Source organism: Phyllobates terribilis, unplaced genomic scaffold, assembly GCF_046119375.1.
Source record: "Phyllobates terribilis strain yellow unplaced genomic scaffold, ASM4611937v1 Scaffold_8__6_contigs__length_399053987, whole genome shotgun sequence".
Lineage (NCBI taxonomy): Eukaryota > Metazoa > Chordata > Amphibia > Anura > Dendrobatidae > Phyllobates > Phyllobates terribilis.
The window spans coordinates 199,901,544-199,927,106 of NW_027362768.1; the positions used below are offsets into that span (position 1 = coordinate 199,901,544).

Sequence of the window (25,563 nt, forward strand, 5' to 3'; positions counted from 1 at the left end):
CTCTCACCCCCCTGATACAGCCGTCCAGCACGTCTCTCACCCCCCGATACAGCCGTCCAGCACGTCTCTCACCCCCCCCCGGTACAGCCGCCAATAACGTCTCTCACCCCCCCTGATACAGCCGTCCAGCACGTCTCTCACCACCCCGATACAGCCGTCCAGCATGTCTCTCTCACACACCCCCGATACTGGCGACCAGCACGTCTCTCTCACACCCCCCCGATACAGGCGACCAGCACTTCTCTCTCACCCCCCCCCCGATACAGGCGACCAGCACGTCTCTCACACACCCCCCCGATACAGGCGACCAGCACGTCTCTCACCCCCCCCGATACAGCCGTCCAGCACGTCTCTCACCCCCCCGATACAGCCGTCCAGCACGTCTCTCACCCCCCCGATACAGCCGTCCATCACATCTCTCTCACCCCCCCTGATACAGCCGTCTAGCACGTCTCTCACCCCCCCGATACAGCTGTCCATCACGTCTCTCACCCCCCCGATACAGCCGTCCAGCACGTCTCTCACCCCCCCGATACAGCCGTCTAGCACGTCTCTCACCCCCCCAATACAGCCGTCCAGCACGTCTCTCACCCCCCCAATACAGCCGTCCAGCACGTCTCTCAACCCCCCGGTACAGCCGCCAATAACGTCTCTCATCCCCCCTGATACTGCCGTCCAGCACGTCTCTGTCGCTCACCCCCCCCCGATACAGCCGTCCAGCACGTCTCTGTCGCTCACCCCCCCAGATACAGCCGTCCAGCATGTCTCTGTCGCTCACCCCCGATACGGGCGTCCAGCACGTCTCTGTCGCTCACCCCCGGGGCGGGCGTCCAGCACGTCTCTGTCGCTCACCCTCGGTGCAGCCATCCAGCACGTCTCTGTCGCTCACCCCCGAGGCGGCCGTCTGGCACGTCTCTGTCGCTCACCCCCGAGGCGGCCGTCTGGCACGTCTCTGTCGCTCACCCCCGGGGCGGGCGTCCGGCACGTCTCTCTCGCTCATCCCCGGGGCGGGCGTCCGGCACGTCTCTCTCGCTCACCCCCGGGGCGGCCGTCTGGCACGTCTGTCGCTCACCCCCGAGGCAGCCGTCTGGCACGTCTCTGTCGCTCACCCCCGGGGCAGCCGCTTGGCACGTCTCTGTCGCTCACCCCCGGGGCGGCCGTCTGGCACGTCTCTGTCGCTCACCCCCGGGGCGGCCGTCTGGCACGTCTCTGTCGCTCACCCCCGGGGCGGCCGTCTGGCACGTCTCTGTCGCTCACCCCCGGGGCGGCCGTCTGGCACGTCTCTGTCGCTCACCCCCGGGGCCGCCGTCTGGCACGTCTCTGTCGCTCACCCCCGGGGCCGCCGTCTGGCACGTCTCTGTCGCTCACCCCCGGGGCCGCCGTCTGGCACGTCTCTGTCGCTCACCCCCGGGGCCGCCGTCTGGCACGTCTCTGTCGCTCACCCCCGGGGCCGCCGTCTGGCACGTCTCTGTCGCTCACCCCCGGGGCGGCCGTCTGGCACGTCTCTGTCGCTCACCCCCGGGGCGGCCGTCTGGCACGTCTCTGTCGCTCACCCCCGGGGCGGCCGTCTGGCACGTCTCTGTCGCTCACCCCCGGGGCGGGCGTCCGGCACGTCTCTCTCGCTCACCCCCGGGGCGGCCGTCCGGCACGTCTCTCTCGCTCACCCCCGGGGCGGCCGCTTGGCACGTCTCTGTCGCTCACCCCCGGGGCGGCCGTCTGGCACGTCTCTGTCGCTCACCCCCGGGGCGGCCGTCTGGCACGTCTCTGTCGCTCACCCCCGGGGCGGCCGTCTGGCACGTCTCTGTCGCTCACCCCCGGGGCGGCCGTCTGGCACGTCTCTCTCTCTCACCCCCGGGGTGGCCGTCCAGAACATTACATCCATATTTAGACCTGTATACTGTGGACTTCTGGGTTTTCTGATGTGTTGTTATATTTGATCTCAGCCGCCGCTGGCTGCAGAGAAGGCGCAGAGGTAAGAACATTATATCTGGCGGATAATCTAAGGAAAGCGTCTTATGTGTAAGTGATCAACTGACCCTAATCTACTCTGATCCTCCATTATCCACTTTACTGGTAATCAACCAAGGTGGAGGCTCCAACAGTGTGCGAATCACTGGAGATATGTCACATACTACATCCCCTGTACACATCTATATATATATATATATATATATATATATATATATATATATATATACACTATGGGTATATAGGACCCTGCGGAAGTGTTAGACTGATGAAAAGATGCTGCATCATCAGAAGCTTCCAAAGTGTATCGGTATCTGGTGACCGTCGCCTCCATCATCACTATCTGGTGACCGCACGTCGCCTCCATCATCAGTATCTGGTGACCGCCCGTCGCCTCCATCATCGGTATCTGGTGACCGCCCGTCGCCTCCATCATCGGTATCTGGTGACCGCCCGTCCCCTCCATCATCGGTATCTGGTGACTGCCCGTCGCCTCCATCATCGGTATCTGGTGACTGCCCGTCGCCTCCATCATCAGTATCTGGTGACCGCACGTCGCCTCCATCATCAGTATCTGGTGACCGCACGTCACCTCCATCATCGGTATCTGGTGAACGCCCGTCGCCTCCATCATCGGTATCTGGTGACTGCCCGTCGCCTCCATCATCGGTATCTGGTGACCGCACGTCGCCTCCATCATCAGTATCTGGTGACCACCCGTCGCCTCCATCATCGGTATCTGGTGACCGCACGTCGCCTCCATCATCGGTATCTGGTGACCGCCCATCGCCTCCATCTCTTCTTCTCATCACTTGTACACTGGTTATGGAGGAGCTCGGCAGGAGGTTGTGCCAAACATCTTGGAGAACTTCCCCCAGATCTCCTGTGTATGAGGAATGTGTTGTGCGGATCCTTCCCTCTCTTCATGGGATTCTGGACAGACGGGATGATGATCAGGACTCCTCGTTCTTAGTGACATTGGCTGGATATTGGGGGTTGTTGTCCGGCTGCAGAATAAATTTGCAGCTGATCAGACGCCTCTTAATGATGCAATAAAATGCAAATTAATTATGTAACAATCCTACAATGTGATTTTCTGTTTTTTAGTATATATATACATATATATAGTTATATACAGGGCTGTAGCTATAGGGAGGACATATATATATAGTTATATACAGGGCTGTAGATATAGGGAGGACATATATATATAGTTATATACAGGGCTGTAGATATAGGGAGGACATATATATAGTTATATACAGGGCTGTAGCTATAGGGAGGACATATATATAGTTATATACAGGGCTGTAGCTATAGGGAGGACATATATATATATAGTTATATACAGGGCTGTAGTTATAGGGAGGACATATATATATATAGTTATATACAGGGCTGTAGCTATAGGGAGGACATATATATATAGTTATATACAGGGCTGTAGTTATAGGGAGGACATATATATATATAGTTATATACAGGGCTGTAGTTATAGGGAGGACATATATATATATAGTTATATACAGGGCTGTAGCTATAGGGAGGACATATATATATAGTTATATACAGGGCTGTAGCTATAGGGAGGACATATATATATATAGTTATATACAGGGCTGTAGCTATAGGGAGGACATATATATAGTTATATACAGGGCTGTAGTTATAGGGAGGACATATATATAGTTATATACAGGGCTGTAGCTATAGGGAGGACATATATATATATAGTTATATACAGGGCTGTAGCTATAGGGAGGACATATATATAGTTATATACAGGGCTGTAGCTATAGGGAGGACATATATATATAGTTTTATACAGGGCTGTAGCTATAGGGAGGACATATATATATAGTTTTATACAGGGCTGTAGCTATAGGGAGGACATATATATAGTTATATAAAGGGCTGTAGCTATAGGGAGGACATATATATATAGTTATATACAGGGCTGTAGCTATAGGGAGGACATATATATAGTTATATACAGGGCTGTAGCTATAGGGAGGACATATATATATAGTTATATACAGGGCTGTAGTTATAGGGAGGACATATATATAGTTATATACAGGGCTGTAGCTATAGGGAGGACATAAATAGTTATATACAGGGCTGTAGTTATAGGGAGGACATATATATAGTTATATACAGGGCTGTAGCTATAGGGAGGACATATATATAGTTATATACAGGGCTGTAGCTATAGGGAGGACATATATATAGTTATATACAGGGCTGTAGCTATAGGGAGGGCATATATATAGTTATATACAGGGCTGTAGCTATAGGGAGGACATATATATAGTTATATACATGGCTGTAGCTATAGGGAGGACATATATATAGTTATATACAGGGCTGTAGCTATAGGGAGGACATATATATAGTTATATACAGGGCTGTAGCTATAGGGAGGACATATATATAGCTATATACAGGGCTGTAGCTATAGGGAGGGCATATATATAGTTATATACAGGGCTGTAGTTATAGGGAGGACATATATATAGTTATATACAGGGCTGTAGTTATAGGGAGGACATATATATAGTTATATACAGGGCTGTAGCTATAGGAAGGACATATATATAGTTATATACAGGGCTGTAGTTATAGGGAGGACATATATATAGTTATATACAGGGCTGTAGCTATAAGGAGGACATATATATAGTTTTATACAGGGCTGTAGCTATAGGGAGGACATATATATACAGTTATATACAGGGCTGTAGCTATAGGGAGGACATATATATATAGTTATATACAGGGCTGTAGCTATAAGGAGGACATATATATAGTTATATACAGGGAATGTAGCTATAGGGAGGACATATATATAGTTATATACAGGGCTGTAGCTATAGGTAGGACATATATATATAGTTATATACAGGGCTGTAGCTATAGGGAGGGCATATATATAGTTATATACAGGGCTGTAGCTATAGGGAGGACATATATTTAGTTATATACAGGGCTGTAGCTATAGGGAGGACATATATATATAGTTATATACAGGGCTGTAGCTATAGGGAGGGCATATATATAGTTATATACAGGGCTGTAGCTATAGGGAGGACATATATATAGTTATATACAGGGCTGTAGCTATAGGGAGGACATATATATAGTTATATACAGGGCTGTAGCTATAGGGAGGACATATATATAGTTATATACAGGGCTGTAGCTATAGGGAGGACATATATATAGTTATATACAGGGCTGTAGCTATAGGGAGGACATATATATAGTTATATACAGGGCTGTAGCTATAGGGAGGACATATATATATAGTTATATACAGGGCTGTAGCTATAGGGAGGACATATATATATAGTTATATACAGGGCTGTAGCTATAGGGAGGACATATATATAGTTATATACAGGGCTGTAGCTATAGGGAGGACATATATATATAGTTATATACAGGGCTGTAGCTATAGGGAGGGCATATATATAGTTATATACAGGGCTGTAGCTATAGGGAGGACATATATATAGTTATATACAGGGCTGTAGCTATAGGGAGGACATATAGTTGTATACAGGGCTGTAGCTATAGGGAGGACATATATATATAGTTATATACAGGGCTGTAGTTATAGGGAGGGCATATATATAGTTATATACAGGGCTGTAGCTATAGGGAGGACATATATATAGTTATATACAGGGCTGTAGCTATAGGGAGGACATATATATAGTTATATACAGGGCTGTAGCTATAGGGAGGACATATATATAGTTATATACAGGGCTGTAGCTATAGGGAGGGCATATATATAGTTATATACAGGGCTGTAGTTATAGGGAGGACATATATATAGTTATATACAGGGCTGTAGTTATAGGGAGGACATATATATAGTTATATACAGGGCTGTAGCTATAGGAAGGACATATATATAGTTATATACAGGGCTGTAGTTATAGGGAGGACATATATATAGTTGTATACAGGGCTGTAGCTATAAGGAGGACATATATATAGTTATATACAGGGCTGTAGCTATAGGGAGGACATATATATACAGTTATATACAGGGCTGTAGCTATAGGGAGGACATATATATATAGTTATATACAGGGCTGTAGCTATAGGGAGGACATATATATAGTTATATACAGGGAATGTAGCTATAGGGAGGACATATATATAGTTATATACAGGGCTGTAGCTATAGGTAGGACATATATATATAGTTATATACAGGGCTGTAGCTATAGGGAGGGCATATATATAGTTATATACAGGGCTGTAGCTATAGGGAGGACATATATTTAGTTATATACAGGGCTGTAGCTATAGGGAGGACATATATATATAGTTATATACAGGGCTGTAGCTATAGGGAGGGCATATATATAGTTATATACAGGGCTGTAGCTATAGGGAGGACATATATATAGTTATATACAGGGCTGTAGCTATAGGAAGGACATATATATAGTTATATACAGGGCTGTAGCTATAGGGAGGACATATATATATAGTTATATACAGGGCTGTAGCTATAGGGAGGGCATATATATAGTTATATACAGGGCTGTAGCTATAGGGAGGACATATATATAGTTATATACAGGGCTGTAGCTATAGGAAGGACATATATATAGTTATATACAGGGCTGTAGCTATAGGGAGGACATAGATATAGTTATATACAGGGCTGTAGCTATAGGGAGGGCATATATATAGTTATATACAGGGCTGTAGCTATAGGGAGGACATATATATAGTTATATACAGGGCTGTAGCTATAGGGAGGACATATATATATAGTTATATACAGGGCTGTAGTTATAGGGAGGACATAGATATAGTTATATACAGGGCTGTAGCTATAGGGAGGACATAGATATAGTTATATACAGGGCTGTAGCTATAGGGAGGACATAGATATAGTTATATACAGGGCTGTAGCTATAGGGAGGACATATATATAGTTTTATACAGGGCTGTAGCTATAGGGAGGACATATATATAGTTATATACAGGGCTGTAGCTATAGGGAGGACATATATATAGTTATATACAGGGCTGTAGCTATAGGGAGGACATATATATAGTTATATACAGGGCTGTAGCTATAGGGAGGACATAGATATAGTTATATACAGGGCTGTAGCTATAGGGAGGACATATATATATATATAGTTATATACAGGGCTGTAGCTATAGGGAGGACATATATATATATATAGTTATATACAGGGCTGTAGCTATAGGGAGGACATAGATATACAGTCATATGAAAAAGTTTGGGCACCCCTATTAATCTTAAGCTTAATGTTTTATAAAAATTGGTGTTTTTGCAACAGCTATTTCAGTTTGATATATGTAATAACTGTTGGACACAGTAATGTTTCTGCCTTGAAATGAGGTTTATTGTACTAACAGAAAATGTGCAATCTGCATTCAAACAAAATTTGACAGGTGCATAAGTATGGGCACCTCACCAGAAAAGTGACATTAATATTTAGTAGATCCTCCTTTTGCCTCTAGTCGCTTCCTGTAGCTTTTAATGAGTTCCTGGATCCTGGATGAAGGTATTTTTGACCATTCCTCTTTACAAAACATTTCCAGTTCAGTTAAGTTTGATGGTCTCCGAGCATGGACAGCCTCTTCAAATGATCCCACAGATGTTCAATGATATTCAGGTCTGGGGACTGGGATGGCCATTCCAGAACATTGTAATTGTTCCTCTGCATGAATGCCTGAGTAGATTTGGAGCGGTGTTTTAGATCATTGTCTTGCTGAAAGATCCATCCCCTGCGCAACTTCAACTTTGTCACTGATTCTTGAACATTATTGTCAAGAATCTGCTGATACTGAGTGGAATCCATGCGTCCCTCAACTTTAACAAGATTCCCGGTGCCGGCATTGGCCACACAGCCCCAAAGCATGATGGAACCTCCACCAAATTTTACTGTGGGTAGCAAGTGTTTTTCTTGGAATGCTGTGTTTTTTTGCCGCCATGCATAATGCCTTTTTGTATGACCAAACAACTCAATCTTGGTTTCATCAGTCCACAGGACCTTCTTCCAAAAAGAAATTGGCTTCTCCAAATGTGCTTTTGCATACCTCAGCCGACTCTGTTTGTGGCGTGCTTGCAGAAACGGCTTCTTTCGCATCACTCTCCCATACAGCTTCTCCTTGTGCAAAGTGCGTTGTATAGTTGACCGATGCACAGTGACACCATCTGCAGCAAGTTGATGCTGCAGCTCTCTGGAGGTGGTCTGAGGATTGTCCTTGACTGATCTCACCATTCTTCTTCTCTGCCTTTCTGATGTTTTTCTTGTCCTGACACTTCTGGCCTTAACAAGAACTGTCCCTATGTTCTTCCATTTCCTTACTATGTTCCTCACAGTGGAAACTGACAGGTTAAATCTCTGAGACAGCTTTTTGTATCCTTCCCCTGAACAACTATGTTGAATAATCTTTGTTTTCAGATCATTTGACAGTTGTTTTGAGGAGCCCATGATGCCACTCTTCAGAGGAGATTCAAACAGGAGAACAACTTGCAAGTGTCCACTTTAAGTAGCTTTTCTCATGATTGCATACACCTGGCTATAAAGTTCAAAGCTCAATGAGGTTACAAAACCAAAAAAAGTTCTTTAGTAAGTCAGTAAAAAGTAGGCAGGAGTATTTAAAACAAGAAAATGATAAGGGTGCCCATACTTATGCACCGGTCAAATTTTGTTTGAATGCAGATTGCACATTTTCTGTTAGCACAATAAACCTCATTTCAAGGCAGAAACATTACTGTGTCCAACAGTTATTACATATATCAAACTGAAAGAGCTGCTGCAAAAACACCAATTTTTATAAAACATTAAGCTTAAGATTAATAGGGGTGCCCAAACTTTTTCATATGACTGTAGTTATATACAGGGCTGTAGCTATAGGGAGGACATATATATAGTTATATACAGGGCTGTAGCTATAGGGAGGACATAGATATATAGTTATATACAGGGCTGTAGCTATAGGGAGGACATATATATATATATAGTTATATACAGGACTGTAGCTATAGGGAGGACATAGATATAGTTATATACAAGGCTGTAGCTATAGGGAGGACATATATATATAGTTATATACAGGGCTGTAGCTATAGGGAGGACATATATATAGTTATATACAGGGCTGTAGCTATAGGGAGGACATATATATAGTTATATACAGGGCTGTAGTTATAGGGAGGACATATATATAGTTATATACAGGGCTGTAGCTATAGGGAGGACATATATATAGTTATATACAGGGCTGTAGTTATAGAGAGGGCATATATATAGTTATATACAGGGCTGTAGCTATAGGGAGGACATATATATAGTTATATACAGGGCTGTAGCTATAGGGAGGACATAGATATAGTTATATACAGGGCTGTAGCTATAGGGAGGACATATATATAGTTATATACAGGGCTGTAGCTATAGGGAGGACATATATATAGTTATATACAGGGCTGTAGCTATAGGGAGGACATATATATATAGTTATATACAGGGCTGTAGCTATAGGGAGGACATATATATAGTTATATACAGGACTGTAGCTATAGGGAGGACATATATATAGTTATATACAGGGCTGTAGCTATAGGGAGGACATATATATAGTTATATACAGGGCTGTAGCTATAGGGAGGACATATATATAGTTATATACAGGGCTGTAGCTATAGGGAGGGCATATATATAGTTATATACAGGGCTGTAGCTATAGGGAGGACATATATATAGTTATATACAGGGCTGTAGCTATAGGGAGGGCATATATATAGTTATATACAGGGCTGTAGCTATAGGGAGGGCATATATATAGTTATATACATGGCTGTAACTATAGGGAGGACATATATATAGTTATATACAGGGCTGTAGCTATAGGGAGGACATATATATAGTTATATACAGGGCTGTAACTATAGGGAGGACATATATATATAGTTATATACAGGGCTGTAGCTATAGGGAGGGCATATATATAGTAATATACAGGGCTGTAGCTATAGGGAGGACATATATATAGTTATATACAGGGCTGTAGCTATAGGGAGGACATATATATAGTTATATACAGGGCTGTAGCTATAGGGAGGACATATATATAGTTATATACAGGGAATGTAGCTATAGGGAGGACATAAATATATAGTTATATACAGGGCTGTAGCTATAGGGAGGACATATATATAGTTATATACAGGGCTGTAGTTATAGGGAGGACATATATATAGTTATATACAGGGCTGTAGCTATAGGGAGGACATATATATAGTTATATACAGGGCTGTAGCTATAGGGAGGACATACAGTCATATGAAAAAGTTTGGGCACCCCTATTAATCTTAAGCTTAATGTTTTATAAAAATTGGTGTTTTTGCAACAGCTATTTCAGTTTGATATATGTAATAACTGTTGGACACAGTAATCTTTCTGCCTTGAAATGAGGTTTATTGTGCTAACAGAAAATGTGCAATCTGCATTCAAACAAAATTTGACCGGTGCATAAGTATGGGCACCCTTATCATTTTCTTGTTTTAAATACTCCTGCCTACTTTTTACTGACTTACTAAAGCACTTTTTTTGGTTTTGTAACCTCATTGAGCTTTGAACTTTATAGCCAGGTGTATGCAATCATGAGAAAAGCTACTTAAAGTGGCCACTTGCAAGTTGTTCTCCTGTTTGAATCTCCTCTGAAGAGTGGCATCATGTGCTCCTCAAAACAACTGTCAAATGATCTGAAAACAAAGATTATTCAACATAGTTGTTCAGGGGAAGCATACAAAAAGCTGTCTCAGAGATTTAACCTGTCAGTTTCCACTGTGAGGAACATAATAAGGAAATGGAAGAACACAGGGACAGTTCTTGTTAAGGCCAGAAGTGTCAGGACAAGAAAAACATCAGAAAGGCAGAGAAGAAGAATGGTGAGATCAGTCAAGGACAATCCTCAGACCACCTCCAGAGAGCTGCAGCATCAACTTGCTGCAGATGGTGTCACTGTGCATCGGTCAACTATACAACGCACTTTGCACAAGGAGAAGCTGTATTTGAGAGTGATGCGAAAGAAGCCGTTTCTGCAAGTACGCACAAACAGAGTCGGCTGAGGTATGCAAAAGCACATTTGAAGAAGCCTATTTCTTTTTGGAAGAAGGTCCTGTGGACTGATGAAACCAAGATTGAGTTGTTTGGTCATACAAAAAGGCGTTATGCATGGTGGCAAAAAAACACAGCATTCCAAGAAAAATACTTGCTACCCACAGTAAAATTTGGTGGAGGTTCCATCATGCTTTGGGGCTGTGTGGCCAATGCCGGCATTGGGAATCTTGTTAAAGTTGAGGGACGCATGGATTCCACTCAGTATCTGCAGATTCTTGGCAATAGTGTTCAAGAATCAGTGACAAATATGAAGTTACGCAGTGGATGGATCTTTCAGCAAGACAATGATCCAAAACACCGCTCCAAATCTACTCAGGCATTCATGCAGAGGAACAATTACAATGTTCTGGAATGGCCATCCCAGTCCCCAGACCTGAATATCATTGAACATCTGTGGGATCATTTGAAGAGGGCTGTCCATGCTCGGCGACCATCAAACTTAACTGAACTGGAATTGTTTTGTAAAGAGGAATGGTCAAAAATACCTTCATCCAGGATCCAGGAACTCATTAAAAGCTACAGGAAGCGACTAGAGGCAAAAGGAGGATCTACTAAATATTAATGTCACTTTTCTGGTGAGGTGCCCATACTTATGCACCTGTCAAATTTAGTTTGAATGCAGATTGCACATTTTCTGTTAGTACAATAAACCTCATTTCAAGGCAGAAACATTACTGTGTCCAACAGTTATTACATAGATCAAACTGAAATAGCTGTTGCAAAAACACCAATTTTTATAAAACATTAAGCTTAAGATTAATAGGGGTGCCCAAACTTTTTCATATGACTGTATATATATAGTTACAGTCATATGAAAAAGTTTGGGCACCCCTATTAATCTTAAGCTTAATGTTTTATAAAAATTGGTGTTTTTGCAACAGCTATTTCAGTTTGATATATGTAATAACTGTTGGATACAGTAATGTTTCTGCCTTGAAATGAGGTTTATTGTACTAACAGAAAATGTGCAATCTGCATTCAAACAAAATTTGACAGGTGCATAAGTATGGGCACCTCACCAGAAAAGTGACATTAATATTTAGTAGATCCTCCTTTTGCAAAAATAACAGCCTCTAGTCGCTTCCTGTAGCTTTTAATGAGTTCCTGGATCCTGGATGAAGGTATTTTTGACCATTCCTCTTTACAAAACAATTCCAGTTCAGTTAAGTTTGATGGTCGCCGAGCATGGACAGCCTCTTCAAATGATCCCACAGATGTTCAATGATATTCAGGTCTGGGGACTGGGATGGCCATTCCAGAACATTGTAATTGTTCCTCTGCATGAATGCCTGAGTAGATTTGGAGCGGTGTTTTGGATCATTGTCTTGCTGAAAGATCCATCCACTGCGTAACTTCAACTTTATCACTGATTCTTGAACACTATTGCCAAGAATCTGCTGATACTGAGTGGAATCCATGCGTCCCTCAACTTTAACAAGATTCCCAGTGCCGGCATTGACCACACAGCCCCAAAGCATGATGGAACCTCCACCAAATTTTACTGTGGGTAGCAAGTGTTTTTCTTGGAATGCTGTGTTTTTTTGCCACCATGCATAACGCCTTTTTGTATGACCAAACAACTCAATCTTGGTTTCATCAGTCCACAGGACCTTCTTCCAAAAAGAAATAGGCTTCTTCAAATGTGCTTTTGCATACCTCAGCCGACTCTGTTTGTGCGTACTTGCAGAAACGGCTTCTTTCGCATCACTCTCCCATACAGCTTCTCCTTGTGCAAAGTGCGTTGTATAGTTGACCGATGCACAGTGACACCATCTGCAGCAAGTTGATGCTGCAGCTCTCTGGAGGTGGTCTGAGGATTGTCCTTGACTGATCTCACCATTCTTCTTCTCTGCCTTTCTGATGTTTTTCTTGTCCTGACACTTCTGGCCTTAACAAGAACTGTCCCTATGTTCTTCCATTTCCTTACTATGTTCCTCACAGTGGAAACTGACAGGTTAAATCTCTGAGACAGCTTTTTGTATCCTTCCCCTGAACAACTATGTTGAATAATCTTTGTTTTCAGATCATTTGACAGTTGTTTTGAGGAGCCCATGATGCCACTCTTCAGAGGAGATTCAAACAGGAGAACAACTTGCAAGTGGCCACTTTAAGCAGCTTTTCTCATGATTGCATACACCTGGCTATAAAGTTCAAAGCTCAATGAGGTTACAAAACCAAAAAAAGTGCTTTAGTAAGTCAGTAAAAAGTAGGCAGGAGTATTTAAAACAAGAAAATGATAAGGGTGCCCATACTTATGCACCGGTCAAATTTTGTTTGAATGCAGATTGCACATTTTCTGTTAGCACAATAAACCTCATTTCAAGGCAGAAACATTACTGTGTCCAACAGTTATTACATATATCAAACTGAAATAGCTGTTGCAAAAACACCAATTTTTATAAAACATTAAGCTTAAGATTAATAGGGGTGCCCAAACTTTTTCATATGACTGTATATACAGGGCTGTAGCTATAGGGAAGACATATATATAGTTATATACAGGGCTGTAGCTATAGGGAGGACATATATATAGTTATATACAGGGCTGTAGTTATAGGGAGGACATATATATAGTTATATACAGGGCTGTAGCTATAGGGAGGACATATATATATAGTTATATACAGGGCTGTAGCTATAGGGAGGGCATATATATATAGTTATATACAGGGCTGTAGCTATAGGGAGGGCATATATATATATAGTTATATACAGGGCTGTAGCTATAGGGAGGACATATATATAGTTATATACAGGGCTGTAGCTATAGGGAGGTTATATATAGTTATATACAGGGCTGTAGCTATAGGGAGGACATATATATATAGTTATATACAGGGCTGTAGCTATAGGGAGGACATATATATAGTTTTATAAGAGGGCTGTAGCTATAGGGAGGACATATATATATTTATATACAGGGCTGTAGCTATAGGGAGGGCATATATATACTTATATACAGGGCTGTAGCTATAGGAAGGACATATATATATAGTTATATACAGGGCTGTAGCTATAGGGAGGACATATATATATAGTTATATACAGGGCTGTAGCTATAGGGAGGACATATATATAGTTATATACAGGGCTGTATCTGTAGGGAGGACATATATATAGTTATATACAGGGCTGTAGTTATAGGGAGGACATATATATAGTTATATACAGGGCTGTAGCTATAGGGAGGGCATATATATAGTTATATACAGGGCTGTAGCTATAGGGAGGGCATATATATAGTTATATACAGGGCTGTAGCTATAGGGAGGACATATATATAGTTATATACAGGGCTGTAGCTATAGGGAGGACATATATATATAGTTATATACAGGGCTGTAGTTATAGGGAGGACATATATATAGTTATATACAGGGCTGTAGCTATAGGGAGGACATATATATAGTTATATACAGGGCTGTAGTTATAGGGAGGACATATATATAGTTATATACAGGGCTGTAGCTATAGGGAGGACATATATATAGTTATATACAGGGCTGTAGTTATAGGGAGGGCATATATATAGTTATATACAGGGCTGTAGCTATAGGGAGGACATATATATAGTTATATACAGGGCTGTAGCTATAGGGAGGACATATATATAGTTATATACAGGGCTGTAGTTATAGGGAGGACATATATATAGTTATATACAGGGCTGTAGCTATAGGGAGGGCATATATATAGTTATATACAGGGCTGTAGCTATAGGGAGGACATATATATAGTTATATACAGGGCTGTAGTTATAGGGAGGGCATATATATAGTTATATACAGGGCTGTAGCTATAGGGAGGACATATATATAGTTATATACAGGGCTGTAGCTATAGGGAGGACATATATATAGTTATATACAGGGCTGTAGTTATAGGGAGGGCATATATATAGTTATATACAGGGCTGTAGCTATAGGGAGGGCATATATATATAGTTATATACAGGGCTGTAGCTATAGGGAGGTTATATATATATAGTTATATACAGGGCTGTAGCTATAGGGAGGACATATATATATAGTTATATACAGGGCTGTAGCTATAGGGAGGACATATATATATAGTTATATACAGGGCTGTAGCTATAGGGAGGACATATATATAGTTATATACAGGGCTGTAGCTATAGGGAGGACATATATATAGTTATATACAGGGCTGTAGCTATAGGGAGGACATATATATAGTTATATACAGGGCTGTAGCTATAGGGAGGACATATATATATAGTTATATACAGGGCTGTAGCTATAGGGAGGACATATATATAGTTATATACAGGGCTGTAGCTATAGGGAGGACATATATATAGTTATATACAGGGCTGTAGCTATAGGGAGGACATATATATAGTTATATACAGGGCTGTAGCTATAGGGAGAACATATATATAGTTATATACAGGGCTGTAGCTATAGGGAGGGCATACAGTCATATGAAAAAGTTTGGGCACCCCTATTAATCTTAAGCTTAATGTTTTCTTATAATTGGTGTTTTTGCAGCAGCTCTTTCAGTTTGATCTATGTAATAACTGTTGGACACAGTAATGTTTCTGCCTTGAAATGAGGTTTATTGTACTAACAGAAAATGTGCAATCTGCATTCAAACAAAATTTGACAGGTGCATAAGTATGGGCACCTCACCAGAAAAGTGACATTAATATTTAGTAGATCCTCCTTTTGCCTCTAGTCGCTTCCTGTAGCTTTTAATGAGTTCCTGGATCCTGGATGAAGGTATTTTTGACCATTCCTCTTTACAAAACAATTCCAGTTCAGTTAAGTTTGATGGTCGCCGAGCATGGACAGCCCTCTTCAAATGATCCCACAGATGTTCAATGATATTCAGGTCTGGGGACTGGGATGGCCATTCCAGAACATTGTAATTGTTCCTCTGCATGAATGCCTGAGTAGATTTGGAGCGGTGTTTTGGATCATTGTCTTGCTGAAAGATCCATCCCCTGCGTAACTTCAACTTTATCACTGATTCTTGAACACTATTGCCAAGAATCTGCTGATACTGAGTGGAATCCATGCGTCCCTCAACTTTAACAAGATTCCCAGTGCCGGCATTGACCACACAGCCCCAAAGCATGATGGAACCTCCACCAAATTTTACTGTGGGTAGCAAGTGTTTTTCTTGGAATGCTGTGTTTTTTTGCCACCATGCATAACGCCTTTTTGTATGACCAAACAACTCAATCTTGGTTTCATCAGTCCACAGGACCTTCTTCCAAAAAGAAATAGGCTTCTTCAAATGTGCTTTTGCATACCTCAGCCGACTCTGTTTGTGCGTACTTGCAGAAACGGCTTCTTTCGCATCACTCTCCCATACAGCTTCTCCTTGTGCAAAGTGCGTTGTATAGTTGACCGATGCACAGTGACACCATCTGCAGCAAGTTGATGCTGCAGCTCTCTGGAGGTGGTCTGAGGATTGTCCTTGACTGATCTCACCATTCTTCTTCTCTGCCTTTCTGATGTTTTTCTTGTCCTGACACTTCTGGCCTTAACAAGAACTGTCCCTATGTTCTTCCATTTCCTTACTATGTTCCTCACAGTGGAAACTGACAGGTTAAATCTCTGAGACAGCTTTTTGTATCCTTCCCCTGAACAACTATGTTGAATAATCTTTGTTTTCAGATCATTTGACAGTTGTTTTGAGGAGCCCATAATGCCACTCTTCAGAGGAGATTCAAACAGGAGAACAACTTGCAAGTGGCCACTTTAAGTAGCTTTTCTCATGATTGCATACACCTGGCTATAAAGTTCAAAGCTCAATGAGGTTACAAAACCAAAAAAAGTGCTTTAGTAAGTCAGTAAAAAGTAGGCAGGAGTATTTAAAACAAGAAAATGATAAGGGTGCCCATACTTATGCACCGGTCAAATTTTGTTTGAATGCAGATTGCACATTTTCTGTTAGCACAATAAACCTCATTTCAAGGCAGAAACATTACTGTGTCCAACAGTTAGTACATATATCAAACTGAAATAGCTGTTGCAAAAACACCAATTTTTATAAAACATTAAGCTTAAGATTAATAGGGGTGCCCAAACTTTTTCATATGACTGTATATATAGTTATATACAGGGCTGTAGCTATAGGGAGGACATATATATAGTTATATACAGGGCTGTGGCTATAGGGAGGACATATATATAGTTATATACAGGGCTGTAGCTATAGGGAGGACATATATATAGTTATATACAGGGCTGTAGCTATAGGGAGGACATATATATAGTTATATACAGGGCTGTAGTTATAGGGAGGACATATATATATATAGTTAAGCTTATAGTGAGGACATAATATATAGTTAAGGGGACAACAATAGTTATAACCCCTATTTAAAGGAGGACATAATTATTATATACAGGAGAGATAGCTATAGGGAGGACATATATATAGTTATATACAGGGCTGTAGCTATAGGGAGGACATACATATAGTTATATACAGGGATTGTAGCTATAGGGAGGACATATATATAGTTATATACAGGACTGTAGCTATAGGGAGGACATATATATAGTTATATACAGGGCTGTAGCTATAGGGAGGACATACATATAGTTATATACAGGACTGTAGCTATAGGGAGGACATATATATAGTTATATACAGGGCTGTAGCTATAGGGAGGACATATATATAGTTATATACAGGGCTGTAGCTATAGGGAGGACATACATATAGTTATATACAGGGCTGTAGCTATAGGGAGGACATATATATAGTTATATACAGGGCTGTAGCTATAGGGAGGGTATATATATATATAGTTATATACAGGGCTGTAGCTATAGGGAGGGCATATATATAGTTATATACAGGGCTGTAGCTATAGGGAGGACATATATATAGTTATATACAGGGCTGTAGTTATAGGGAGGACATATATATAGTTATATACAGGGCTGTAGCTATAGGGAGGGCATATATATAGTTATATACAGGGCTGTAGTTATAGGGAGGGCATATATATAGTTATATACAGGGCTGTAGCTATAGGGAGGACATATATATAGTTATATACAGGGCTGTAGCTATAGGGAGGGCATATATATATATAGTTATATACAGGGCTGTAGCTATAGGGAGGACATAGATATAGTTATATAGAGGGCTGTAGCTATAGGGAGGACATATATATATAGTTATATACAGGGCTGTAGCTATAGGGAGGGCATATATATAGTTATATACAGGGCTGTAGCAATAGGGAGGACATATATATAGTTATATACAGGGCTGTAGTTATAGGGAGGGCATATATATAGTTATATACAGGGCTGTAGTTATAGGGAGGACATATATATAGTTATATACAGGGCTGTAGCTATAGGGAGGACATATATATATAGTTATATACAGGGCTGTAGCTATAGGGAGGGCATATATATATAGTTATATACAGGGCTGTAGCTATAGGGAGGGCATATATATATATAGTTATATACAGGGCTGTAGCTATAGGGAGGACATATATATAGTTATATACAGGGCTGTAGCTATAGGGAGGTTATATATAGTTATATACAGGGCTGTAGCTATAGGGAGGACATATATATATAGTTATATACAGGGCTGTAGCTATAGGGAGGACATATATATAGTTTTATAAGAGGGCTGTAGCTATAGGGAGGACATATATATATTTATATACAGGGCTGTAGCTATAGGGAGGGCATATATATACTTATATACAGGGCTGTAGCTATAGGAAGGACATATATATATAGTTATATACAGGGCTGTAGCTATAGGGAGGACATATATATATAGTTATATACAGGGCTGTAGCTATAGGGAGGACATATATATAGTTATATACAGGGCTGTATCTGTAGGGAGGACATATATATAGTTATATACAGGGCTGTAGTTATAGGGAGGACATATATATAGTTATATACAGGGCTGTAGCTATAGGGAGGGCATATATATAGTTATATACAGGGCTGTAGCTATAGGGAGGGCATATATATAGTTATATACAGGGCTGTAGCTATAGGGAGGACATATATATAGTTATATACAGGGCTGTAGCTATAGGGAGGACATATATATATAGTTATATACAGGGCTGTAGTTATAGGGAGGACATATATATAGTTATATACAGGGCTGTAGCTATAGGGAGGACATATATATAGTTATATACAGGGCTGTAGTTATAGGGAGGACATATATATAGTTATATACAGGGCTGTAGCTATAGGGAGGACATATATATAGTTATATACAGGGCTGTAGTTATAGGGAGGGCATATATATAGTTATATACAGGGCTGTAGCTATAGGGAGGACATATATATAGTTATATACAGGGCTGTAGCTATAGGGAGGACATATATATAGTTATATACAGGGCTGTAGTTATAGGGAGGACATATATATAGTTATATACAGGGCTGTAGCTATAGGGAGGGCATATATATAGTTATATACAGGGCTGTAGCTATAGGGAGGACATATATATAGTTATATACAGGGCTGTAGTTATAGGGAGGGCATATATATAGTTATATACAGGGCTGTAGCTATAGGGAGGACATATATATAGTTATATACAGGGCTGTAGCTATAGGGAGGACATATATATAGTTATATACAGGGCTGTAGTTATAGGGAGGGCATATATATAGTTATATACAGGGCTGTAGCTATAGGGAGGGCATATATATATAGTTATATACAGGGCTGTAGCTATAGGGAGGTTATATATATATAGTTATATACAGGGCTGTAGCTATAGGGAGGACATATATATATAGTTATATACAGGGCTGTAGCTATAGGGAGGACATATATATATAGTTATATACAGGGCTGTAGCTATAGGGAGGACATATATATAGTTATATACAGGGCTGTAGCTATAGGGAGGACATATATATAGTTATATACAGGGCTGTAGCTATAGGGAGGACATATATATAGTTATATACAGGGCTGTAGCTATAGGGAGGACATATATATATAGTTATATACAGGGCTGTAGCTATAGGGAGGACATATATATAGTTATATACAGGGCTGTAGCTATAGGGAGGACATATATATAGTTATATACAGGGCTGTAGCTATAGGGAGGACATATATATAGTTATATACAGGGCTGTAGCTATAGGGAGAACATATATATAGTTATATACAGGGCTGTAGCTATAGGGAGGGCATACAGTCATATGAAAAAGTTTGGGCACCCCTATTAATCTTAAGCTTAATGTTTTCTTATAATTGGTGTTTTTGCAGCAGCTCTTTCAGTTTGATCTATGTAATAACTGTTGGACACAGTAATGTTTCTGCCTTGAAATGAGGTTTATTGTACTAACAGAAAATGTGCAATCTGCATTCAAACAAAATTTGACAGTTGCATAAGTATGGGCACCTCACCAGAAAAGTGACATTAATATTTAGTAGATCCTCCTTTTGCCTCTAGTCGCTTCCTGTAGCTTTTAATGAGTTCCTGGATCCTGGATGAAGGTATTTTTGACCATTCCTCTTTACAAAACAATTCCAGTTCAGTTAAGTTTGATGGTCGCCGAGCATGGACAGCCCTCTTCAAATGATCCCACAGATGTTCAATGATATTCAGGTCTGGGGACTGGGATGGCCATTCCAGAACATTGTAATTGTTCCTCTGCATGAATGCCTGAGTAGATTTGGAGCGGTGTTTTGGATCATTGTCTTGCTGAAAGATCCATCCCCTGCGTAACTTCAACTTTATCACTGATTCTTGAACACTATTGCCAAGAATCTGCTGATACTGAGTGGAATCCATGCGTCCCTCAACTTTAACAAGATTCCCAGTGCCGGCATTGACCACACAGCCCCAAAGCATGATGGAACCTCCACCAAATTTTACTGTGGGTAGCAAGTGTTTTTCTTGGAATGCTGTGTTTTTTTGCCACCATGCATAACGCCTTTTTGTATGACCAAACAACTCAATCTTGGTTTCATCAGTCCACAGGACCTTCTTCCAAAAAGAAATAGGCTTCTTCAAATGTGCTTTTGCATACCTCAGCCGACTCTGTTTGTGCGTACTTGCAGAAACGGCTTCTTTCGCATCACTCTCCCATACAGCTTCTCCTTGTGCAAAGTGCGTTGTATAGTTGACCGATGCACAGTGACACCATCTGCAGCAAGTTGATGCTGCAGCTCTCTGGAGGTGGTCTGAGGATTGTCCTTGACTGATCTCACCATTCTTCTTCTCTGCCTTTCTGATGTTTTTCTTGTCCTGACACTTCTGGCCTTAACAAGAACTGTCCCTATGTTCTTCCATTTCCTTACTATGTTCCTCACAGTGGAAACTGACAGGTTAAATCTCTGAGACAGCTTTTTGTATCCTTCCCCTGAACAACTATGTTGAATAATCTTTGTTTTCAGATCATTTGACAGTTGTTTTGAGGAGCCCATAATGCCACTCTTCAGAGGAGATTCAAACAGGAGAACAACTTGCAAGTGGCCACTTTAAGTAGCTTTTCTCATGATTGCATACACCTGGCTATAAAGTTCAAAGCTCAATGAGGTTACAAAACCAAAAAAAGTGCTTTAGTAAGTCAGTAAAAAGTAGGCAGGAGTATTTAAAACAAGAAAATGATAAGGGTGCCCATACTTATGCACCGGTCAAATTTTGTTTGAATGCAGATTGCACATTTTCTGTTAGCACAATAAACCTCATTTCAAGGCAGAAACATTACTGTGTCCAACAGTTATTACATATATCAAACTGAAATAGCTGTTGCAAAAACACCAATTTTTATAAAACATTAAGCTTAAGATTAATAGGGGTGCCCAAACTTTTTCATATGACTGTATATATAGTTATATACAGGGCTGTAGCTATAGGGAGGACATATATATAGTTATATACAGGGCTGTGGCTATAGGGAGGACATATATATAGTTATATACAGGGCTGTAGCTATAGGGAGGACATATATATAGTTATATACAGGGCTGTAGCTATAGGGAGGACATATATATAGTTATATACAGGGCTGTAGTTATAGGGAGGACATATATATATATAGTTATATACAGGGCTGTAGCTATAGGGAGGACATATATATAGTTATATACAGGACTGTAGCTATAGGGAGGACATATATATAGTTATATACAGGGCTGTAGCTATAGGGAGGACATATATATAGTTATATACAGGGCTGTAGCTATAGGGAGGACATACATATAGTTATATACAGGGCTGTAGTTATAGGGAGGACATATATATAGTTATATACAGGACTGTAGCTATAGGGAGGACATATATATAGTTATATACAGGGCTGTAGCTATAGGGAGGACATACATATAGTTATATACAGGACTGTAGCTATAGGGAGGACATATATATAGTTATATACAGGGCTGTAGCTATAGGGAGGACATATATATAGTTATATACAGGGCTGTAGCTATAGGGAGGACATACATATAGTTATATACAGGGCTGTAGCTATAGGGAGGACATATATATAGTTATATACAGGGCTGTAGCTATAGGGAGGGTATATATATATATAGTTATATACAGGGCTGTAGCTATAGGGAGGGCATATATATAGTTATATACAGGGCTGTAGCTATAGGGAGGACATATATATAGTTATATACAGGGCTGTAGTTATAGGGAGGACATATATATAGTTATATACAGGGCTGTAGCTATAGGGAGGGCATATATATAGTTATATACAGGGCTGTAGTTATAGGGAGGGCATATATATAGTTATATACAGGGCTGTAGCTATAGGGAGGACATATATATAGTTATATACAGGGCTGTAGCTATAGGGAGGGCATATATATATATAGTTATATACAGGGCTGTAGCTATAGGGAGGACATAGATATAGTTATATAGAGGGCTGTAGCTATAGGGAGGACATATATATATAGTTATATACAGGGCTGTAGCTATAGGGAGGGCATATATATAGTTATATACAGGGCTGTAGCAATAGGGAGGACATATATATAGTTATATACAGGGCTGTAGTTATAGGGAGGGCATATATATAGTTATATACAGGGCTGTAGCTATAGGGAGGACATATATATAGTTATATACAGGGCTGTAGCTATAGGGAGGGCATATATATATATAGTTATATACAGGGCTGTAGCTATAGGGAGGACATATATATAGTTATATACAGGGCTGTAGCTATAGGGAGGGTATATATATATAGTTATATACAGGGCTGTAGCTATAGGGAGGACATATATATATAGTTATATACAGGGCTGTAGCTATAGGGAGGACATATATATAGTTATATACAGGGCTGTAGCTATAGGGAGGACATATATATAGTTATATACAGGGCTGTAGCTATAGGGAGGTTATATATATATATAGTTATATACAGGGCTGTAGCTATAGGGAGGACATATATATAGTTATATACAGGGCTGTAGCTATAGGGAGGACATATATATATATAGTTATATACAGGGCTGTAGCTATAGGGAGGACATATATATAGTTATATACAGGGCTGTAGCTATAGGGAGGTTATATATATATAGTTATATACAGGGCTGTAGCTATAGGGAGGACATATATATAGTTATATACAGGGCTGTAGCTATAGGGAGGACATATATATAGTTATATACAGGGCTGTAGCTATAGGGAGGACATATATATATATATAGTTATATACAGGGCTGTAGCTATAGGGAGGTTATATATATATAGTTATATACAGGGCTGTAGCTATAGGGAGGACATATATATAGTTATATACAGGGCTGTAGCTATAGGGAGGACATATATATATATAGTTATATACAGGGCTGTAGCTATAGGGAGGACATATATATAGTTATATACAGGGCTGTAGCTATAGGGAGGTTATATATATATAGTTATATACAGGGCTGTAGCTATAGGGGTGTATATATAGTTATATACAGGGCTGTAGCTATAGGGAGGACATATATATATAGTTATATACAGGGCTGTAGCTATAGGGAGGTTATATATATATAGTTATATACAGGGCTGTAGCTATAGGGAGGACATATATATATAGTTATATACAGGGCTGTAGCTATAGGGAGGGCATATATATATATAGTTATATACAGGGCTGTAGCTATAGGGAGGTTATATATATATAGTTATATACAGGGCTGTAGCTATAGGGAGCACATATATATAGTTATATACAGGGCTGTAGCTATAGGGAGGACATATATATAGTTATATACAGGGCTGTAGCTATAGGGAGGTTATATATATATAGTTATATACAGGGCTGTAGCTATAGGGAGGACATATATATAGTTATATACAGGGCTGTAGCTATAGGGAGGACATATATATATATAGTTATATACAGGGCTGTAGCTATAGGGAGGACATATATATATATAGTTATATACAGGGCTGTAGTTTTAGGGAGGACATATATATAGTTATATACAGGGCTGTAGCTATAGGGAGGTTATATATATATAGTTATATACAGGGCTGTAGCTATAGGGAGGACATATATATAGTTATATACAGGGCTGTAGCTATAGGGGTGTATATATAGTTATATACAGGGCTGTAGCTATAGGGAGGACATATATATAGTTATATACAGGGCTGTAGCTATAGGGAGGACATATATATAGTTATATACAGGGCTGTAGCTATAGGGAGGTTATATATATATAGTTATATACAGGGCTGTAGCTATAGGGAGGACATATATATAGTTATATACAGGGCTGTAGCTATAGGGAGGGTATATATAGTTATATACAGGGCTGTAGCTATAGGGAGGACATATATATAGTTATATACAGGGCTGTAGCTATAGGGAGGACATATATATATAGTTATATACAGGACTGTAGCTATAGGGAGGACATATATATAGTTATATACAGGGCTGTAGCTATAGGGAGGTTATATATATATAGTTATATACAGGGCTGTAGCTATAGGGAGGGCATATATATATAGTTATATACAGGGCTGTAGCTATAGGGAGGACATATATATAGTTATATACAGGGCTGTAGCTATAGGGAGGGCTCTCTTGTCCCTAATGTTATGTATACCGTATATATCACCTATAGGTTTTCTCTCCATCTTACGGTCACATTGGTGTCTTTGTCGCAGGGACGAGCTTCAGGCGCTCTGCAGATACTGCCCCCGGGTGGTGGCCTTTGTGATGGCAGCTGAGCGGCCGCAGAGCAGAGCGAACTCCGGGGGCAGGGACCTGAGTCGGCCGCCATCAGGGAGCAGAGCCGCGACCGAGCGGTGAGTATGGAGACACGGGGGCATGACCGATCCTAAGTATATGGTGGATCCTGGGAGCATGGGGAATCGCGGGGAAGGAGGGATCTGGTGTGTTGTGGCTGCTGCAGGTCTGGAAGGCTC

At 40.6% G+C, this 25,563-nt stretch overlaps 1 protein-coding gene across 1 annotated transcript in view; it reads left to right on the forward strand.

The window, feature by feature from the left end:
* The window catches only part of CCDC24 (coiled-coil domain containing 24), a 134,147-nt gene that overhangs the window by 56,407 nt on the left and 52,177 nt on the right, over positions 1–25,563 (forward strand). Inside the window, exon 4 of the mRNA XM_073644032.1 lies at positions 25,303–25,443. Coding sequence (XP_073500133.1) covers positions 25,303–25,443 — 141 coding nt within the window. The remainder of the gene's footprint in view (positions 1–25,302; positions 25,444–25,563) is intronic.